Raw genomic sequence first — 14,971 nt, 5'->3', positions numbered from 1 at the left:
AGATACCTTTCAGCCTTTAGCTTACACCTAAGTGGGGTTTTTTTATGATACTGGGAGATGGTAGGAAGTTTTGGGACTCATGGGAATAATGGATCTTCATTCTTCTATCAGCCGGGACTTCTATTCCTACGCAGGTACTTCCTATTCACTTCCATAAAGATGAAATTATCATCAGCTCAAGATCCTAGACTATGAATTCAAGGTAACAGGTATCAGGAGGTTTTAAGAGAATCATAACGGCTAAAGGATATGCATTTCAGTATAGCCATTTCTAAAATTGCCTACTCTGTGGATCTAGTGACCTAGGACAAAGTCAAAAGCACTAATTAGAGATTAATTTAAATCCCATTTGGACTGTAACCTAGGTTCAAATCCACCTCAGTGGGTTTTACCATCTAAAGTAGAATGCAATGCAGGGACAGAGGCAACAGCACTACATTTGATTTTAGCTCACACGTACCATAGACGGTGAGCTGGACTTTCCGTGTAGCATAACCAGCAGCATTTGTTGCAGTGCACATGTATTCCCCAGTTTCTTCACCCCCTGGTGAAACTACCTGCAGACTTCCATCAGACCCTGCAGAAAATTTCACATTGCTGGAAAGAATTACATCTTTCTGTGGAAAGAAGGAAAAATTAAAAAAAATCCACTTCTAAAATAAAATAGATTACAATCATTCAATTCAATAAAAGCTGAAGCTTACAGGCATAGAATAAAATCGAATGAAAACATAAACACTATTAAAGGAATATAAAAATGGTAGTTCCTGCAGCATCTCCCCACCTTACCCCATTGCTGTGATCCATTCATATGAAAACTGCTGTATTTTTAATAGATCATTGTGACACTGTGGTTTCTTCACTGTGAAATACACTCCATGTATTAATCTTTAATTAATGCAGTTCTATAGACCAAACAAGTTGCAGGTGGTCTGGCTAAACTGAGCAATATTTTAATTTACATTACATTACTACTCACATTGTTTATGCCTGAGATGGACAAAATATTTTGAATTAACTAAAAGCCTGGCCCCAAAATTCCATCCATAGAAATTAATTAATTTCAACTAAGTTTTTGCACCCCTTGAGTGTCACTGTCTAAGCAGCAACAGCAGCAGAAGCACAGGGACTCTTACGCAGAAAACTTGCTACTTTTTACAGACACTATTTTTTTTAAAAAGTGAAGATTTCAACTGAGTTCATCTTGACATTGATTTCTGATGACAAAACATCTTGTCAGGGACACAACTGAAAAGTGACAGATGGTTAACCCCAGAATACCATTATTAGACACACTTTCCTTGGAGGGGGAAAAAAAAAAAAGTCATCTTAAAGTAAGGCTCCAAACCGAAAATGAACTTTTGATCTGTGGCAGATTACCTAATTTCAAAGTATCAACTCATAACAGGAATATGAACTATTTCTGAATTGCTAAAAACGTAATGATACAGCAATAACCAAAGCCCTTCCAAAGAGCAGAACGCTCATCTATGCCTGGACCAGGTCCAGAAAGCACTGCTGTAAGAAATAAAAGCAGATACAAATAAGTAGAGATTTCCAGGTCCCTCACAACTAAGGGCTTTGGTCACATTTCATGCATATAGTTTTTATGACAACAAAAATGATGTGTTTGATTGGTCTTCCACCATGAACAGCTCAAAGATGAAAAATTACCTTGGACCAGACAATAGATGGCTTAGGTACTCCACTTGCTTTGCACGGTAATGTTACTGGGATTCCTTCAATGGTACTAAATATCTGCTGTCCATGCTGAATAACAGGCAGAACTAAAAATAAATACAAATATTAAACACATGCAGAAGACAGATTTCCAACCATGGCACAACTCCTACAATAAAATCCTTATATTCAATTACTACTTCATATAGGCAGGAGGGCTTGGGAAGCCTCTTCTCTCAACCCTAACATTGCCAATGACCAGAACATTCTCCTCTGCTCTCCAGTCTTTCACGACAGAATAAATACGCGTTCACAACGAAGCATGTCAGCCATGAGCTGATCATTGGATTAGGTACACATAGTTTTAAACTGACTGTAGGTATTTCACATAGTTGATTGCCATTATTTCAGAAAGTCTCTGTATATCCTCTGACAACATTTTAAGCCAGGCTTCCCAAAATGATACTGTATGTAATTCAGCCTAGAGCAGCATAACTGGTTCAGTATTTTTGGGGCTGCATCAATTTCCATCAATGGACAACATTTTGAACAGAGCAGATATCAAAGTAAAGAACTGATCACACTCCAAGCTTATTTAATATTTGTTATAAATGCTACAAATTGTGCTATCTGCAGTCATGGTTTCTGCAGGGACTGACTGTTAGATGAACCTGAATAAAAATACCAGATCACTTCACAAAATCAGTAACAAGAGACTGTTAGTAACAAGAACTCCAGCTCCCCTAGTTAACTGAGCTGGTTTTGAATTAACAAAAGAAAAAAGACAATAGAGTTAAGGCTATAATAGAAACATTAGATCCTTCTGAAAACATACAAATTTATTCTTCTCTGTTTTCAAGTTCTGAAATATTCCAAAAACTTGTGTTGACATGGAAGACCTTATCAGACACTGAATACTTGCCTGTATTAAAAAATAATAGTTATTCTTTATGTGTAAGGATGTTCCAGCATCTTCAGTGAACCTTAAAATAAATCTCCCATGATTAATTTAACACGTGAGAAAATTTCAGGCTGTAAGCCATGAAGCTGTTGTGACCCCACACAGAGTTAATACAAGTATCTCCAGCTGAAACACAGATGGGTTACCACAATGCTAACACTTTGTCTTGCTGTCAGTGTAGTTTCGAGTGTGTTTTAATTAAAAAAAAAAAAAAGAAAAAAAAAACAAAAAAAAAACAAACACATTTTGCCAAACTCATGATTCATTTTAATTCTAACTCTCCCATGAGTTGTGCTTCCTTATGTCACTTATGAAACCCCCAGACAGCACTTTTCATGGCTTTCCAGTAAACTTCCACTTGCATCTGTTTTGTTAATAAAGCTAGAGATGAAGACTGCATAGCCCAACCTTTGCAGATGTTTAGAAATAAGGATCTTTTACGATCACAAAATGGTGTTATTTTTATTTCATTTTAAAAACAGTTTCAGTGGCTCAGTTCTTTCCTGTGCAGCGGATCCAATTTCCCACCATGTTACTTTACAAAGTAACATCATTATAAAAGAGGAAATTTGAGAAATTACTGTAATTGTAACAAAAAAAAAGATCTAGTGAGAGCTCCTGCTAGTAAGAAAGCCACTCTCATCTGGCATTCAGCACAAAAGCAACAAGACAGTGGTCCTTACCATACACATTAACAGTAGTAGTTTTGTTGCTTGTCCCAGCAACATTACTTGCCATGCAGGTATAATCCCCGCCATCCTGCAGCCGAACTCTTTCAAGGTGCAGGCTTCCATCACTGCGAACATTAATGTAGGGATTGGGAACCAGCTGCCAAAAGAGTGAGGTAACATTTTACTGAAGAAAGTACTTGTTGATAATATTTACTTTTGGACGCAGCATGGCTTTACTTGATTGTTTCACATTCTTCAAAATTGTATGTTCCTGGAGAATTTTACTAGAGTTTTTCCTACCTTCCGTCTTTCAAAAAAAAGAGAATTTTAAATACAAATTTTGGTAGCACCATGTATTTACTCCTGGAGAGAGATTAAGATCTGCAACAGCAACTCTGCTCTGCCACAGCAAATACAGAACTGCCAATCAGGCTTACAATCGTGCACTGAAGCAAAACCAAACTTAGCTGAATTATTTTACTGTATTTTTTATTCATTATTCCATTAACCCAGTTTGATCACACATCAAGTCTTGATGAGCAATGACTTGTTCTTCTTCCACAAACAGTTCCTTTTTTTAAAAAGATAAGAAAACTTATAACTTTCACAAAAGTAATTTTTCAAAAGCTATATACCATAGAGCAACAACAACAAAAAAATACAATGAGCTCAGCAACACAGCCTTGACTTACAGAAAGGCTGTTAGAATGCAAAATTGTTCCAGTCATGCTGTGCTCAGAAAAAGCTACATTCTTCTCTAAATATAACTTATTCCAACACTTTCCTTGGAGTGGAGCTTTTGCCGGAAGCTTACAATTACAGGAAACTAGCACTACTACATGGAGGAATTAGCAACTCAACAAGGAGGATCCTGCCAGTTTTTCTCACAGAAGTTACAATCTGTGCTACTTGCACTTAAGCAGTCAACAGAGAAGTCCAGTGATTCAAAAACTGAGCTGAAAACTCTAGCAAGCCAAGGGTCAAGTAGTGCCAGGATTCTACTTGGTGACAACAAGTAAAAAAAATTGCTATAATTATTTAATTATAGCTGTGGAGAAAGGGCTTTAGGGAAAAATTAGCAAGCTAAAAAGCAGAGCTTCACAGGGATGTTAAAGTCAGTAATTTCTCTACTTCTAAGGAAATAAAACTTCACTCAGGCAACTAACCTAGGCACGGTGTCTACACCACTTTGCTGTCTGCAGGAGTTATAAATTGGCAATGGTATGCTTTTTGAGGGGGAAAGAAAACATGTTCTTTCATGCTCTGAGCAGTGCACCACTAGGAAGGGAGTATAGGTTACAGGGATGCTGACATTTATCTCATCCCACCAGAAACAGTAAAAGTCATGATGTTAAAAAACGCCAAATCCACAGAAATTTTCTGTTATCTTTATTTTTAAAAAATAGGGGAAAAGAAATGCTTTTCAGTTACCAGGGTTAAAATTCTAGAACTTTTGTGATTCTGGTAGGTGTATTCCACTAGCATGCCTATATTCAGAGCCCAAGGATGAAATTCAAGAGCCAACAAGAACGCATAAAACTGCCTTGGAAGTAAGTAAAATTGAAGATAAAAGGACAATTCACAAATGCTTTGGTTCCAGGTTCTTTCCTAGACCTTCATATCCCCCACTACCATCTCCTATTCCCTCATCTGAGCTTCAGAGTTACAAATTTCCTAGAATGGGCATGATCAGTAAGGCATAACCATCAGGATGCCACACTTCCACCTTTATATTTTGAACAGTAATAAACTATCATTTCGTGGGCAAATGTCTGTACTCTGGATAACAGTGCCTACACAAACTCAGAAGCAGCTCCCATTGAGTGGTAGTTGTCTGCTGGAATTCTCCTCGATGACATTGGATCCTCGTTTCCAGTGAGCCAGTCCAAGCTCACAAAATATCTTTATTTGTAAGCACAAAAACTATCAGTGTGTTTGTACAGCAACTTCTGTAAATTAAACCAAGTTTTTACCATCGCTAGAAAATGTCAGCTGTACGTTTTGTCTACAGTATATCTTACAGGAAACAAACCAGTCTTACCACCATGCTGTTTTTAATCCACCTCCGGTCTGGAATGGGGTTTCCAGCAAGCAGTACACATGGCAAAGTGAGCTGCTGCCCCTCAATTACATTAGCTGTTGCTGGACTTACTCCAATCAGAGGTGTAACTTGAACAAAAGAAAGAAGTAAAAGAAATTATGAGGAATTTTTATATATTCATGTAAAATATTAAATCTGAGTTTTCATTATTAGTCCTGTCAGTAATGCTGCTTGCAGCAGCAGACAAAGGTCTGCTTGTGCAATCCAAATATAAAGCAAGAAACACTTCCCACAATGAAAATGATACTATTTAAATAAAAAGAGGAAAAAGGAGTAAGAAAAAAACCATAGTTGTCAACAGACAGCATCAAAGTTCCAACATTCTTAATTTTAGGACAAAAAAATACCAGGGGGAGTTCTGGTATCTGAAACGTCAACAATGCAGGCAAGAAAAAATAAAGAAACAAAAGAAGGTGGGGGGTAGCATAGGAAAGAACAATGTAAAATATTAAATCTGAGTTTTCATTATTAGTCCTGTCAGTAATGCTGCTTGCAGCAGCAGACAAAGGTCTGCTTGTGCAATCCAAATATAAAGCAAGAAACACTTCCCACAATGAAAATGATACTATTTAAATAAAAAGAGGAAAAAGGAGTAAGAAAAAAACCATAGTTGTCAACAGACAGCATCAAAGTTCCAACATTCTTAATTTTAGGACAAAAAAATACCAGGGGGAGTTCTGGTATCTGAAACGTCAACAATGCAGGCAAGAAAAAATAAAGAAACAAAAGAAGGTGGGGGGTAACATAGGAGAGAATGGCAGATGGACTCCACTCTTATCTTCCTGCAAATATCTACACTTCATAGCATTATTTTTCCTTTTATTGCCATTTGTCCAACTGAGATCTTCCTGCAAATATCTACACTTCATAGCATTATTTTTCCTTTTATTTCCAATTGTCCAACTGAGATAATAAACAACTCCTTAACAGCACAGCTATTGTCAAAGCTAGACATTCACTGCCTTCTTAGATCACTAAGATTCCTTCCCAGTTATATCAACACACCAACCCAAGCAAGTACGTTGCTGCCTTTTTTTTTTTTTTAAAGATTAATTAAATGGCAGAAGCCCCATCATTAGTGTGCAATCCAAATATAAAGCAAGAAACACTTCCCACAATGAAAATGATACGATTTAAATAAAAAGAGGAAAAAAGGAGTAAGAAAAAAACCATAGTTGTCAACAGACAGCATCAAAGTTCCAACATTCTTAATTTTAGGACAAAAAAATACCAGGGGGAGTTCTGGTATCTGAAACGTCAACAATGCAGGCAAGAAAAAATAAAGAAACAAAAGAAGGTGGGGGGTAGCATAGGAAAGAACAGCAGATGGACTCCACTCTTATCTTCCTGCAAATATCTACACTTCATAGCATTATTTTTCCTTTTATTTCCAATTGTCCAACTGAGATAATAAACAACTCCTTAACAGCACAGCTATTGTCAAAGCTAGACATTCACTGTCTTCCTGGATCACTAAGATTCCTTTCCAGTTATATCAACACACCGACCCAAGCAAGTACATTGCTGCTTTTTTTTTTTTTTAAAGATTAATTAAAGGGCAGAAGCCCCATCATTAACATTCATCATTATGGCAATTTTTCATTCCTTAATAAATTTACTTAGGAATGAGAAACAGAAGACAGGATAAATAACATTTTTAAGGTCCATGTTATAAAGTGTAGATGAAACATTCAAATTAATGTAGCCAGTGAAAAGACAATGTTCTAACATACTAAATTCATTGAAATAAATTACAACATTCCTTGCAAATGTCTCCTGATTTAGTTTGTGTGGATGACTACATATGTGTAAATATAGCTACGGATAAAAGCATATAGATATGTCACCATGTATGTACACATCCCACAGCCATCCTCTTTGTTGTACAAACACCACTGACTATCGCCTCCTCCAGTATATTCCAGGTACTGAAATGCTGCCAGCCTTGCCTTTCCCTGTCCTCCCTGACATTAACCAGTCTTACCCAGTCCAGTCACTGTGATTGTGGCTGGCCGTGACTGAATCCTTCCAAACTGGTTCTCAGCTTCACAGATGTAAGTTCCTTCATCACTGACCCACAAATCTAGAGGGGAGAAAAAAAAAAAAAAAGAGATCAGATTGCAGCTTATGAAATGATATTGACAATTTTGCAATACACGGATAACCTATCCTTTCATCTTTCAGTTTCAAATATTTTGTTTTGGACAGATAACTCCTTTCCTCTTGTCATCAAGTACAGAACCAATAACTATATAAGCACCTGAGTAAAAAAAAAGCATTATATAGATATATGATAATTTCCATCACCTTATATATTGCATATACTTTATTACAGTATATACCGTGCACAAATAATATATGGCAGTTCACTACATATCCACACCTACATATGCTAATGTAGTGCATTTACTGTGCAATACTGATTATTACATACAGCAACGTGTGTCTGTATGTGAACAGACACCCACATAGTATCACAGAATCACAGAATCAGAATCACAGAATCTTCTAGGTTGGAAGGGACCTTAAAGATCATCTTGTCCAACCGTCAACCTAACTGACAAAAATAGACACCCACACAACAAACAAGGAGCATCATCACTAAACCATACCTCCCAGCACTACATCAACCCGTCTTTTGAACACCTCCAGGGATGGTGCCTCAACCACCTCCCTGGGCAGCCCATTCCAATGCCTGAGAACCCTTTCAGTGAAAAAATTTTTCCTAATATCCAACCTGAACCTCCCCTGGTGTAACTTGAGGCCATTTCCTCTTGTCCTGTCGCCTGTGACTTGAGAGAAGAGACCGACCCCCACCTCTCTACACCCTCCTTTCAGGGAGTTGGAGAGAGCAATAAGGTCTCCCCTCAGCCTCCTCTTCTCCAGGCTGAATAACCCCAGTTCCCTCAGCCTCTCCTCATAAGACTTACTCTCCAGACCCCTCACCATCTTTGTCGCCCTTCTCTGGACCCGCTCCAGCACCTCAATGTCTTTTTTATGGTAGGGGGCCCAAAACTGGACACAGTACTCAAGGTGAGGCCTCACCAGTGCCCAGTACAGGGGGCACGAATTACTGTATGTAAAGTAGAGAGGAATTACCTCACCAACTTGCTTATGACTAGAAAGGAATAAAAGAGCTAATTAAGAAAATAGACTAACATCACTTAGTGTATGGGTCACTGAAACGCTCCAAGTAACTGAAATTGCAAAGGCTCTTGCAGAATTTCTAGTTGTTACACAAGTTAGGACTTGCCTGAAACAATGAGTTCTGAAACACATCTCTCAAAAAAACACAATTTCTGATAAAAATCCAGTCTTTTTACAAACTTAACAATTTTATAAAGTAGCATAGTAACACAAATACATTGCACGTGTCTTATTTCCTTCTGGCATCTCTTCATTTAAAAGTTTATTCTACCTACTGTTAATAGACAGAGCTCCTGTTCTGAGTTGACTGATGGAACTAATTGCAAAGGGTCTGGAGAAAAGGGAAGCACCATTTTGCCGCCTCCATTTAACCTTTGGTTCTGGGTACCCCTGAACGTAGCACGGCAGCGTGAGATTTGAGCCAATATCCGCAGACTCATCGCTAGGCTCCTGTGTGAAAACTGGGGGAGCTAGGAAAAATAAAAAATAAAATAAAAAAAGAGTACACAGAAAGTGAATTGGGGTTGCAACACAACATTAACATTCTGTTTGCACTATTGACAGCCCGAATTTACATCCTGTTATGCAGAACTATTCTAATAACAGATTCCCAACTCTAGCAGCACCTTACAAAAGCAGCCTTACGTGCTCTGTACTTACAATGGGGAGCTCAGAAATGGGCTAAACATCTCAAAAAACTGAAGACTGAAGACACAGCCACCCCCACCAGAAGGACATGCATGGTCAAGTGTTAGCATTGTTAGTCTCCTTCAGACAGCGCAGACAGCGTTGGTCATTTCTTCAGAAAGCATACGTGCCTGAGAGGAACATGCATTTAACAAGATGTGATGTGTCAGGCCACAAGCAGTTAGAAAGAATTAGGAAAAGAGTAGAGGAAGGGCTAAGTTATAATAACCTTAAATAGTAACTTCAGTTAGTATAATATATTATCTACGTGAGAAATCTGTTAGGGTGAGGTTTGAACAGTTTCCTCTTCCTCTACCTTTCTCTTCCTCCTCACAATTTTTATGCTTTCCAAAAGAAGTAAGAGTGAAAGAAAGCTGGTGTCCAAATAGGACAAGGAAAACAGCTTGGCGAACACCACCAAAAAGGTGTTCCCAGAGCACACACAGAGAAAAGTTCAGATAACCAAGCCACCATTGACCACAGAAACACTGAAATGAGAATCATAGATTTATAAATGGTTTGGGTTGGAAGGGACCTTAAAGAGCATTGAGTTCCAACCCCCTGCCCTGGGCAGGGACACCTCCCACTAGACCAGGTTGCTCAAAGCCCCATCCAGCCTGGCCTTGAACACCTCCAGGGATGGGGCCCTGGAATTAGAGTACTTACTATCAATACTGCAAGCTACTTACAGCCAACATCTAGAGTTATCTTTCCAGAAGCTCTCCCTGCTTCATTGGTAGCCACGCAGGTATAGTCACCAGCATCCAGGTCTTGTGTTTCCTGGATCTTCAAAAGACCCCGATGAGTATCAATAATGAGAAATGCTGATGCCCTCAACTCTAAGTCACCTAAGTCCAGACCAAAAAAAAAGTAACTGAAATGTAACAGGGTATTTATGAAAATTATTCCAACAAAACAGTGTCCAAGTTTAAGATTAGCTCACAACATGGCTGTATTCATTTAGCAAATGAGTACTTTGACTTCCATTCAGCTGAGTGGAAAAATTCATTACTACATTAGACACCATGTCTTATTATTTGTTTCTTTCACAAGGGGAACACAGACACAAGTAGCTTGGGACAGAGATCATTATTAGGACAGTGTGCCTGGCTGTATTTCTCCTTCCCAAATTACAGGCTACATGTGGTGATCACGTCTCTAACAGCTCTGTAGCAAATTGAGAACTCTCCAAAATCCTAGAAAATAGCTCTACTGCCTCTCAAGCTCAGCAGGAGCCACAATATTGATGTGTAACATTCAGAATTGGTCCACATAATACTCTTTGGGATGAGTATCAAGGCCCCTTGACTTCTGCTTTAAAATACAAGCCACTGATCAACTGCAGTGAGTTCAGAAGCAGCTTCCTTTGAGGGAAGGTTATTCGGAAACAGACTACAAAGAGTTTTGTGCTTCCTTCCAGCTACAGGCAGAGATGAAATATTGGACTGGATGAAATATTTGTTGGCAATATCTTGGTTGGTTTTCCAGAAAATCAGCAGGCAGGTGGTTTATACCACCACACACAGGAGTCAGCTGCTTTTTCTGAAAATAAATGATCAGTCTTGAGACATGGGATTCTCTGACTCCCATTTAACTCCATAAAAACTCCTGCAGTTCTGATATTAAATATACTGCCTCACTATCACATAAATTGTAGTAGACACCTCTGAGATTCAGAAGAAGTAACATATAAAAATTCCCTACATGTTGCAAAGGACGTTGAGCAAATATCCAATGGGAAAAACATAAAAATATTTTGTGATTTTTATAGCATATAGCTAAACATTTTCTGACAGAAGAATGAACCTTATTTAAGTAGACAAGTCCCAGCTTTTTTTTTTATTTAATTATACTACAATATTTTAATTAACTGTATTTAAACAGGAGCAAGAACTTAAACCGTAAAGTGATTTAGATTTAGAAAATCTCACAGGCCAGTCACAAATTGAATACAACATAAAGCTTTTGAGAAAATGAAGTCACTTCAAGATCATTGTTCTAAATATTCCCGTTAAAGTAAATAAACCTAACACAAAGTATTAAGCCCACCTTTAAACCATTTGACCTGGGGATGTGGGATTCCAGTTGTTTTACACTCCATAATAGTTGTGTCTCCAAGAGCAACCAGCATTTCACTTTGAACTATGGTCAATGTTGGGGCCTCTAAAAAGAAAAAATACAGAAAAAATGAGTTCCTCATCCAAGGAATACACTATTTTTAAGACATAAGCCAAGAAAGACTCTAATTTTCTCTTGTTATATGGAAGAACATTTGCATTAAAAGTCAAACAGGCTTAAAAATCATGTAAGGTGACAGATAAACACTGGGAAACACAAAAAAAGTAAAGTCTGGTCCAGAGCACCTGGATCATACGTAGAATACACTGGGAATTCAAGGACAGAATCAGAAGAGTTACATCATGTAGAAAGTAAAAAGATTAAAAGTCACTCTCCCTCTCCAGTCAGATGCTGGTCATCAAGATTTTTAATACTCTACTGTTAATACACCAACACAGTGTTTAGAGGACCCAATTTGGATTAGGACTCTAGAGTGCTAAGCATGCTACGGAAATTTATAGAAACACGATTCCTTTTCCAAAGGCCTACTCAGGTTTGCAAGCCTATTCCACTTTAATACCTACTTTTAGGGTTTTTTTCTTAAAAACAGTGTAAGACAAAACATTAAGCCCCAAATATCGCTGAACAATACTACTCAGATCTCAAAAGAAAACAAAAGGGAGATTTGTGAGTTGGTTCAACATCTTCTCTGAGGTTTTTTTTTTAATTCTTACTAGTGTGTTCTGCATGGTTTTACTAATTTTAACAGTTCCTCCCTAATGATGTATTAGTTTGCTTTTTTTGATTGTCACTATATCGTTTCTTTTGCTTACCGATGTATATAAGGGTGGATGTCTGTTTCTCTGTCCCAGCTGAGTTACTTGCCAAGCAACCATAAACTCCTGCATCTTTTGGAATTGCCTTTCTTATGATTAAGGTGCCTTCTGGGGTCAATCTATACCTGGAAACACAGAGGACCAACCAAAATGATGAGTTAAAGAAAAGAGAATAACTGTTACATCCACACTCCAAGCAGCAACAGCAGCAGCATAAGCAGAGAGCTTATAAACAGTTACTGCGTTTTTTTTCTCATTATAAACAACAATTAGTATTATTATATTTATCAGAGAATTTCAATGTATTTTGAGAAAAGCGTTTATACTAATCTTGTATAAAGCCTTCTGAGGACGAGAACTGAAGTATTTCTATTTTAGAGATGAGAAAACTGATATTTTTAAAGACTTGCAAAGGTTGAGGTACTATTTCCAAAACTCACAGGCTCCTGTGGAAGAAATAGTCAGAGTATTTTGGCATTCTTCAAAACTGCTTTCTCACATAGGAAAAAAGCTGTAACCCTACCTGCTGGAACCAAGAATAAACATATCGTTGTGTGTCCATACTACTGTCGGCTTTGGATAACCTGTTGCAGAACACCTGATAGACACTTCAGAGTCTTCTGTAAAAGTCTGATTCTTAGGTGAAATGACAACTCTAGGTGGTTCTATTAAAAGAAATTAAAAACAGCAATAAAAAATATCCATTTAGAAAACACCGATGACAATAATCACCTTATTCCTATTTTTAAATAGCTCTAGAGTGAGAAAACAATCCTAATAAAGGTCAGAGCCCACTTGTTTCCTCATTTCCTCTAGCACAGGCTACCAATTCCTCAGCAGAAAACAGCATACCTTTATAAAAGTCAGCAAGTCAGGATCCAGGGTACAGAGATCAAACTAATTCACATCTACGCCATTTGCTTTGTTCTGAGATGCAGAATTTGGAGCTCCCAAAGGTGGGCACCAATTCTGACAAAAAACTACCAGAACTAAACAAGGTTCACCAACACAACCTGCCAAGGTGGCAAAGCCAGGCTGAAATAGGTGTAAGACGTGTAAGGTCATCATCCTGAATAGAAATTATGAGCACATGAGTGGTTTCATGTGGATTCAACATAATAATTAACTTAGAATGTTTAAATTGAAATTTAATTTTTAAATTTAAATAAATCTAAATTTTTAAATGCTTAAAGCCCAGCAAAACAGCAGAGGCAATTTTGCCAAATATAAGACAAATTTGTGCAGGCTCCTGACAAATAAAGCCAATGACCACAAATCTTCAGGCAGGCCAATGGGAAGAACGTAACCTGAGTACAAATAAATTCTATAAAAATAGAAGTCACAATATATGTGCACACACAGAGGAAGAAATTAACAGCAAAATCGTGTTGGAGACAACTGAATTTGCAGTGTTAACAATGCCAGTAGACGTTATGCATTTCAGCTGCATTTTCACCAGGAAAGTGAATGGTGAACTTCATAGTTCATGTATCTTCATATATCCTTAGACAGACTTCCTCAGTACAAAAGACCACCAAAACAATTCACTGTGGCAACTGCATTTTCTTCTATGGTACCTACAAGATTGTCTTGCTTCTTACCAGCAAGAAAAAGATCCACACCACTTAATGGATGAAAAAGTATTAACTTGTAGTATTGACTCCTGCTATTTCATTTTAGTTCTGGCATGAAACTGGCTACTATTCGATGGGTAGCATCGATCTTTATCTTAGAAGCTTTGCCTTTTGCTAATCATATGCTGTATTAAGATGTATTCCTCTGCAACTGATCTGTTTACTAGCAACCATAGAATAAAAAGCCTAATTCTCCTCAGGAGAGTAAAAGAAGCTAAATACATGTAACGCAGAGGTACCTGGAATCTAGGGCTGCTCTGCATAGCTCTTTTTTATTAGCTTCAGCGGGAATTACACCATCCTATAGACTCGGGTGACATTTGACATGTTTTCATGGCTGCTAAAGGAAAAATGTGTCTAAAAGCCAGTACACACAGTCTATTTATGTGTGGTATAACCCACCAAGAACAAGGTGAAGGTGTGATGCTATGCAACTTCCAGGTGAAGAGTAGAAATCTTTGTAGTTCACTCTGTCATAATGCAACCAGAAACAATTCCGAGTGCTACTACAAATGTCCTTCTCGAAGAATTAATATAATCTCCTTTTCATTATCATTATGGAGAGGAAGATTGTTTTTTAAGTTCTGAGTTGTAATACCATTGTCTTAAATGGCTGATAACTACAAAACACAGTGTTTCTGGCCTGGAAGAAGAACCTCCCTGCAGAAGACTGTGCTGCTTCTAGGACAGAGCCAGGCAGGTTCTGTCCCCTTACAGGGCAGAAATACAGCAGCTTTTAGTCAGCAGCTTTTTAAGCAAATGGCATTAAAACAGAACTTAGAAAACAATCTTCTTCTCCACAATCTCAACACACTTAATGAGATTAAGTGGATTAGTGCCTGATAGAAAATGAGAAAATGAGAAATTGAACAGTTTTAAAATGCTCAAACATTGAATTAGGAGCACAGATAAGAACAGCAGGAGATCTCTTCAATTTTTACATGAAAGGGTTTATCAAGAGTAGCATAGGTTGGGAAATACAGGTTGGCAAGTCTATCGATGTTATCAATTGAGCCACAGTGCTGATTTTAACAAGCTTTCTGTTGCCTCTGCAGGTCCAACTTCACTTAATTATACGGGCTAATTACAACACATTACAACTACAAGGTGGGGAAATGCATAACAGTACATAACTGTCCAATGGATATCAGATATTGTACTGTCTGCCACAAACAATTACTATAGAATGATTTGTC

General features: G+C 37.8%; 1 protein-coding gene across 1 annotated transcript in view; it reads right to left on the bottom strand.

Moving 5' to 3' along the window:
- The window catches only part of HMCN1 (hemicentin 1), a 223,243-nt gene that overhangs the window by 128,196 nt on the left and 80,076 nt on the right, over nucleotides 1-14,971 (bottom strand). The window contains exons 12-21 of the mRNA XM_014946817.1: nucleotides 12,665-12,806; nucleotides 12,139-12,266; nucleotides 11,297-11,410; nucleotides 9,937-10,095; nucleotides 8,836-9,030; nucleotides 7,398-7,496; nucleotides 5,354-5,481; nucleotides 3,325-3,469; nucleotides 1,675-1,787; nucleotides 461-617 (exon numbers count right to left, since the gene is read on the bottom strand). Of these exons, the coding sequence (XP_014802303.1) occupies nucleotides 461-617; nucleotides 1,675-1,787; nucleotides 3,325-3,469; nucleotides 5,354-5,481; nucleotides 7,398-7,496; nucleotides 8,836-9,030; nucleotides 9,937-10,095; nucleotides 11,297-11,410; nucleotides 12,139-12,266; nucleotides 12,665-12,806 (1,380 nt within the window). The remainder of the gene's footprint in view (nucleotides 1-460; nucleotides 618-1,674; nucleotides 1,788-3,324; nucleotides 3,470-5,353; nucleotides 5,482-7,397; nucleotides 7,497-8,835; nucleotides 9,031-9,936; nucleotides 10,096-11,296; nucleotides 11,411-12,138; nucleotides 12,267-12,664; nucleotides 12,807-14,971) is intronic.

The sequence above is a fragment of the Calidris pugnax genome, unplaced genomic scaffold (genome assembly GCF_001431845.1).
Source record: "Calidris pugnax isolate Ruff unplaced genomic scaffold, ASM143184v1 scaffold30, whole genome shotgun sequence".
NCBI lineage: Eukaryota > Metazoa > Chordata > Aves > Charadriiformes > Scolopacidae > Calidris > Calidris pugnax.
The sequence above is the reverse complement of the archived record's forward strand: the minus strand, read 5'-3'. Positions and strand labels throughout refer to the sequence as shown.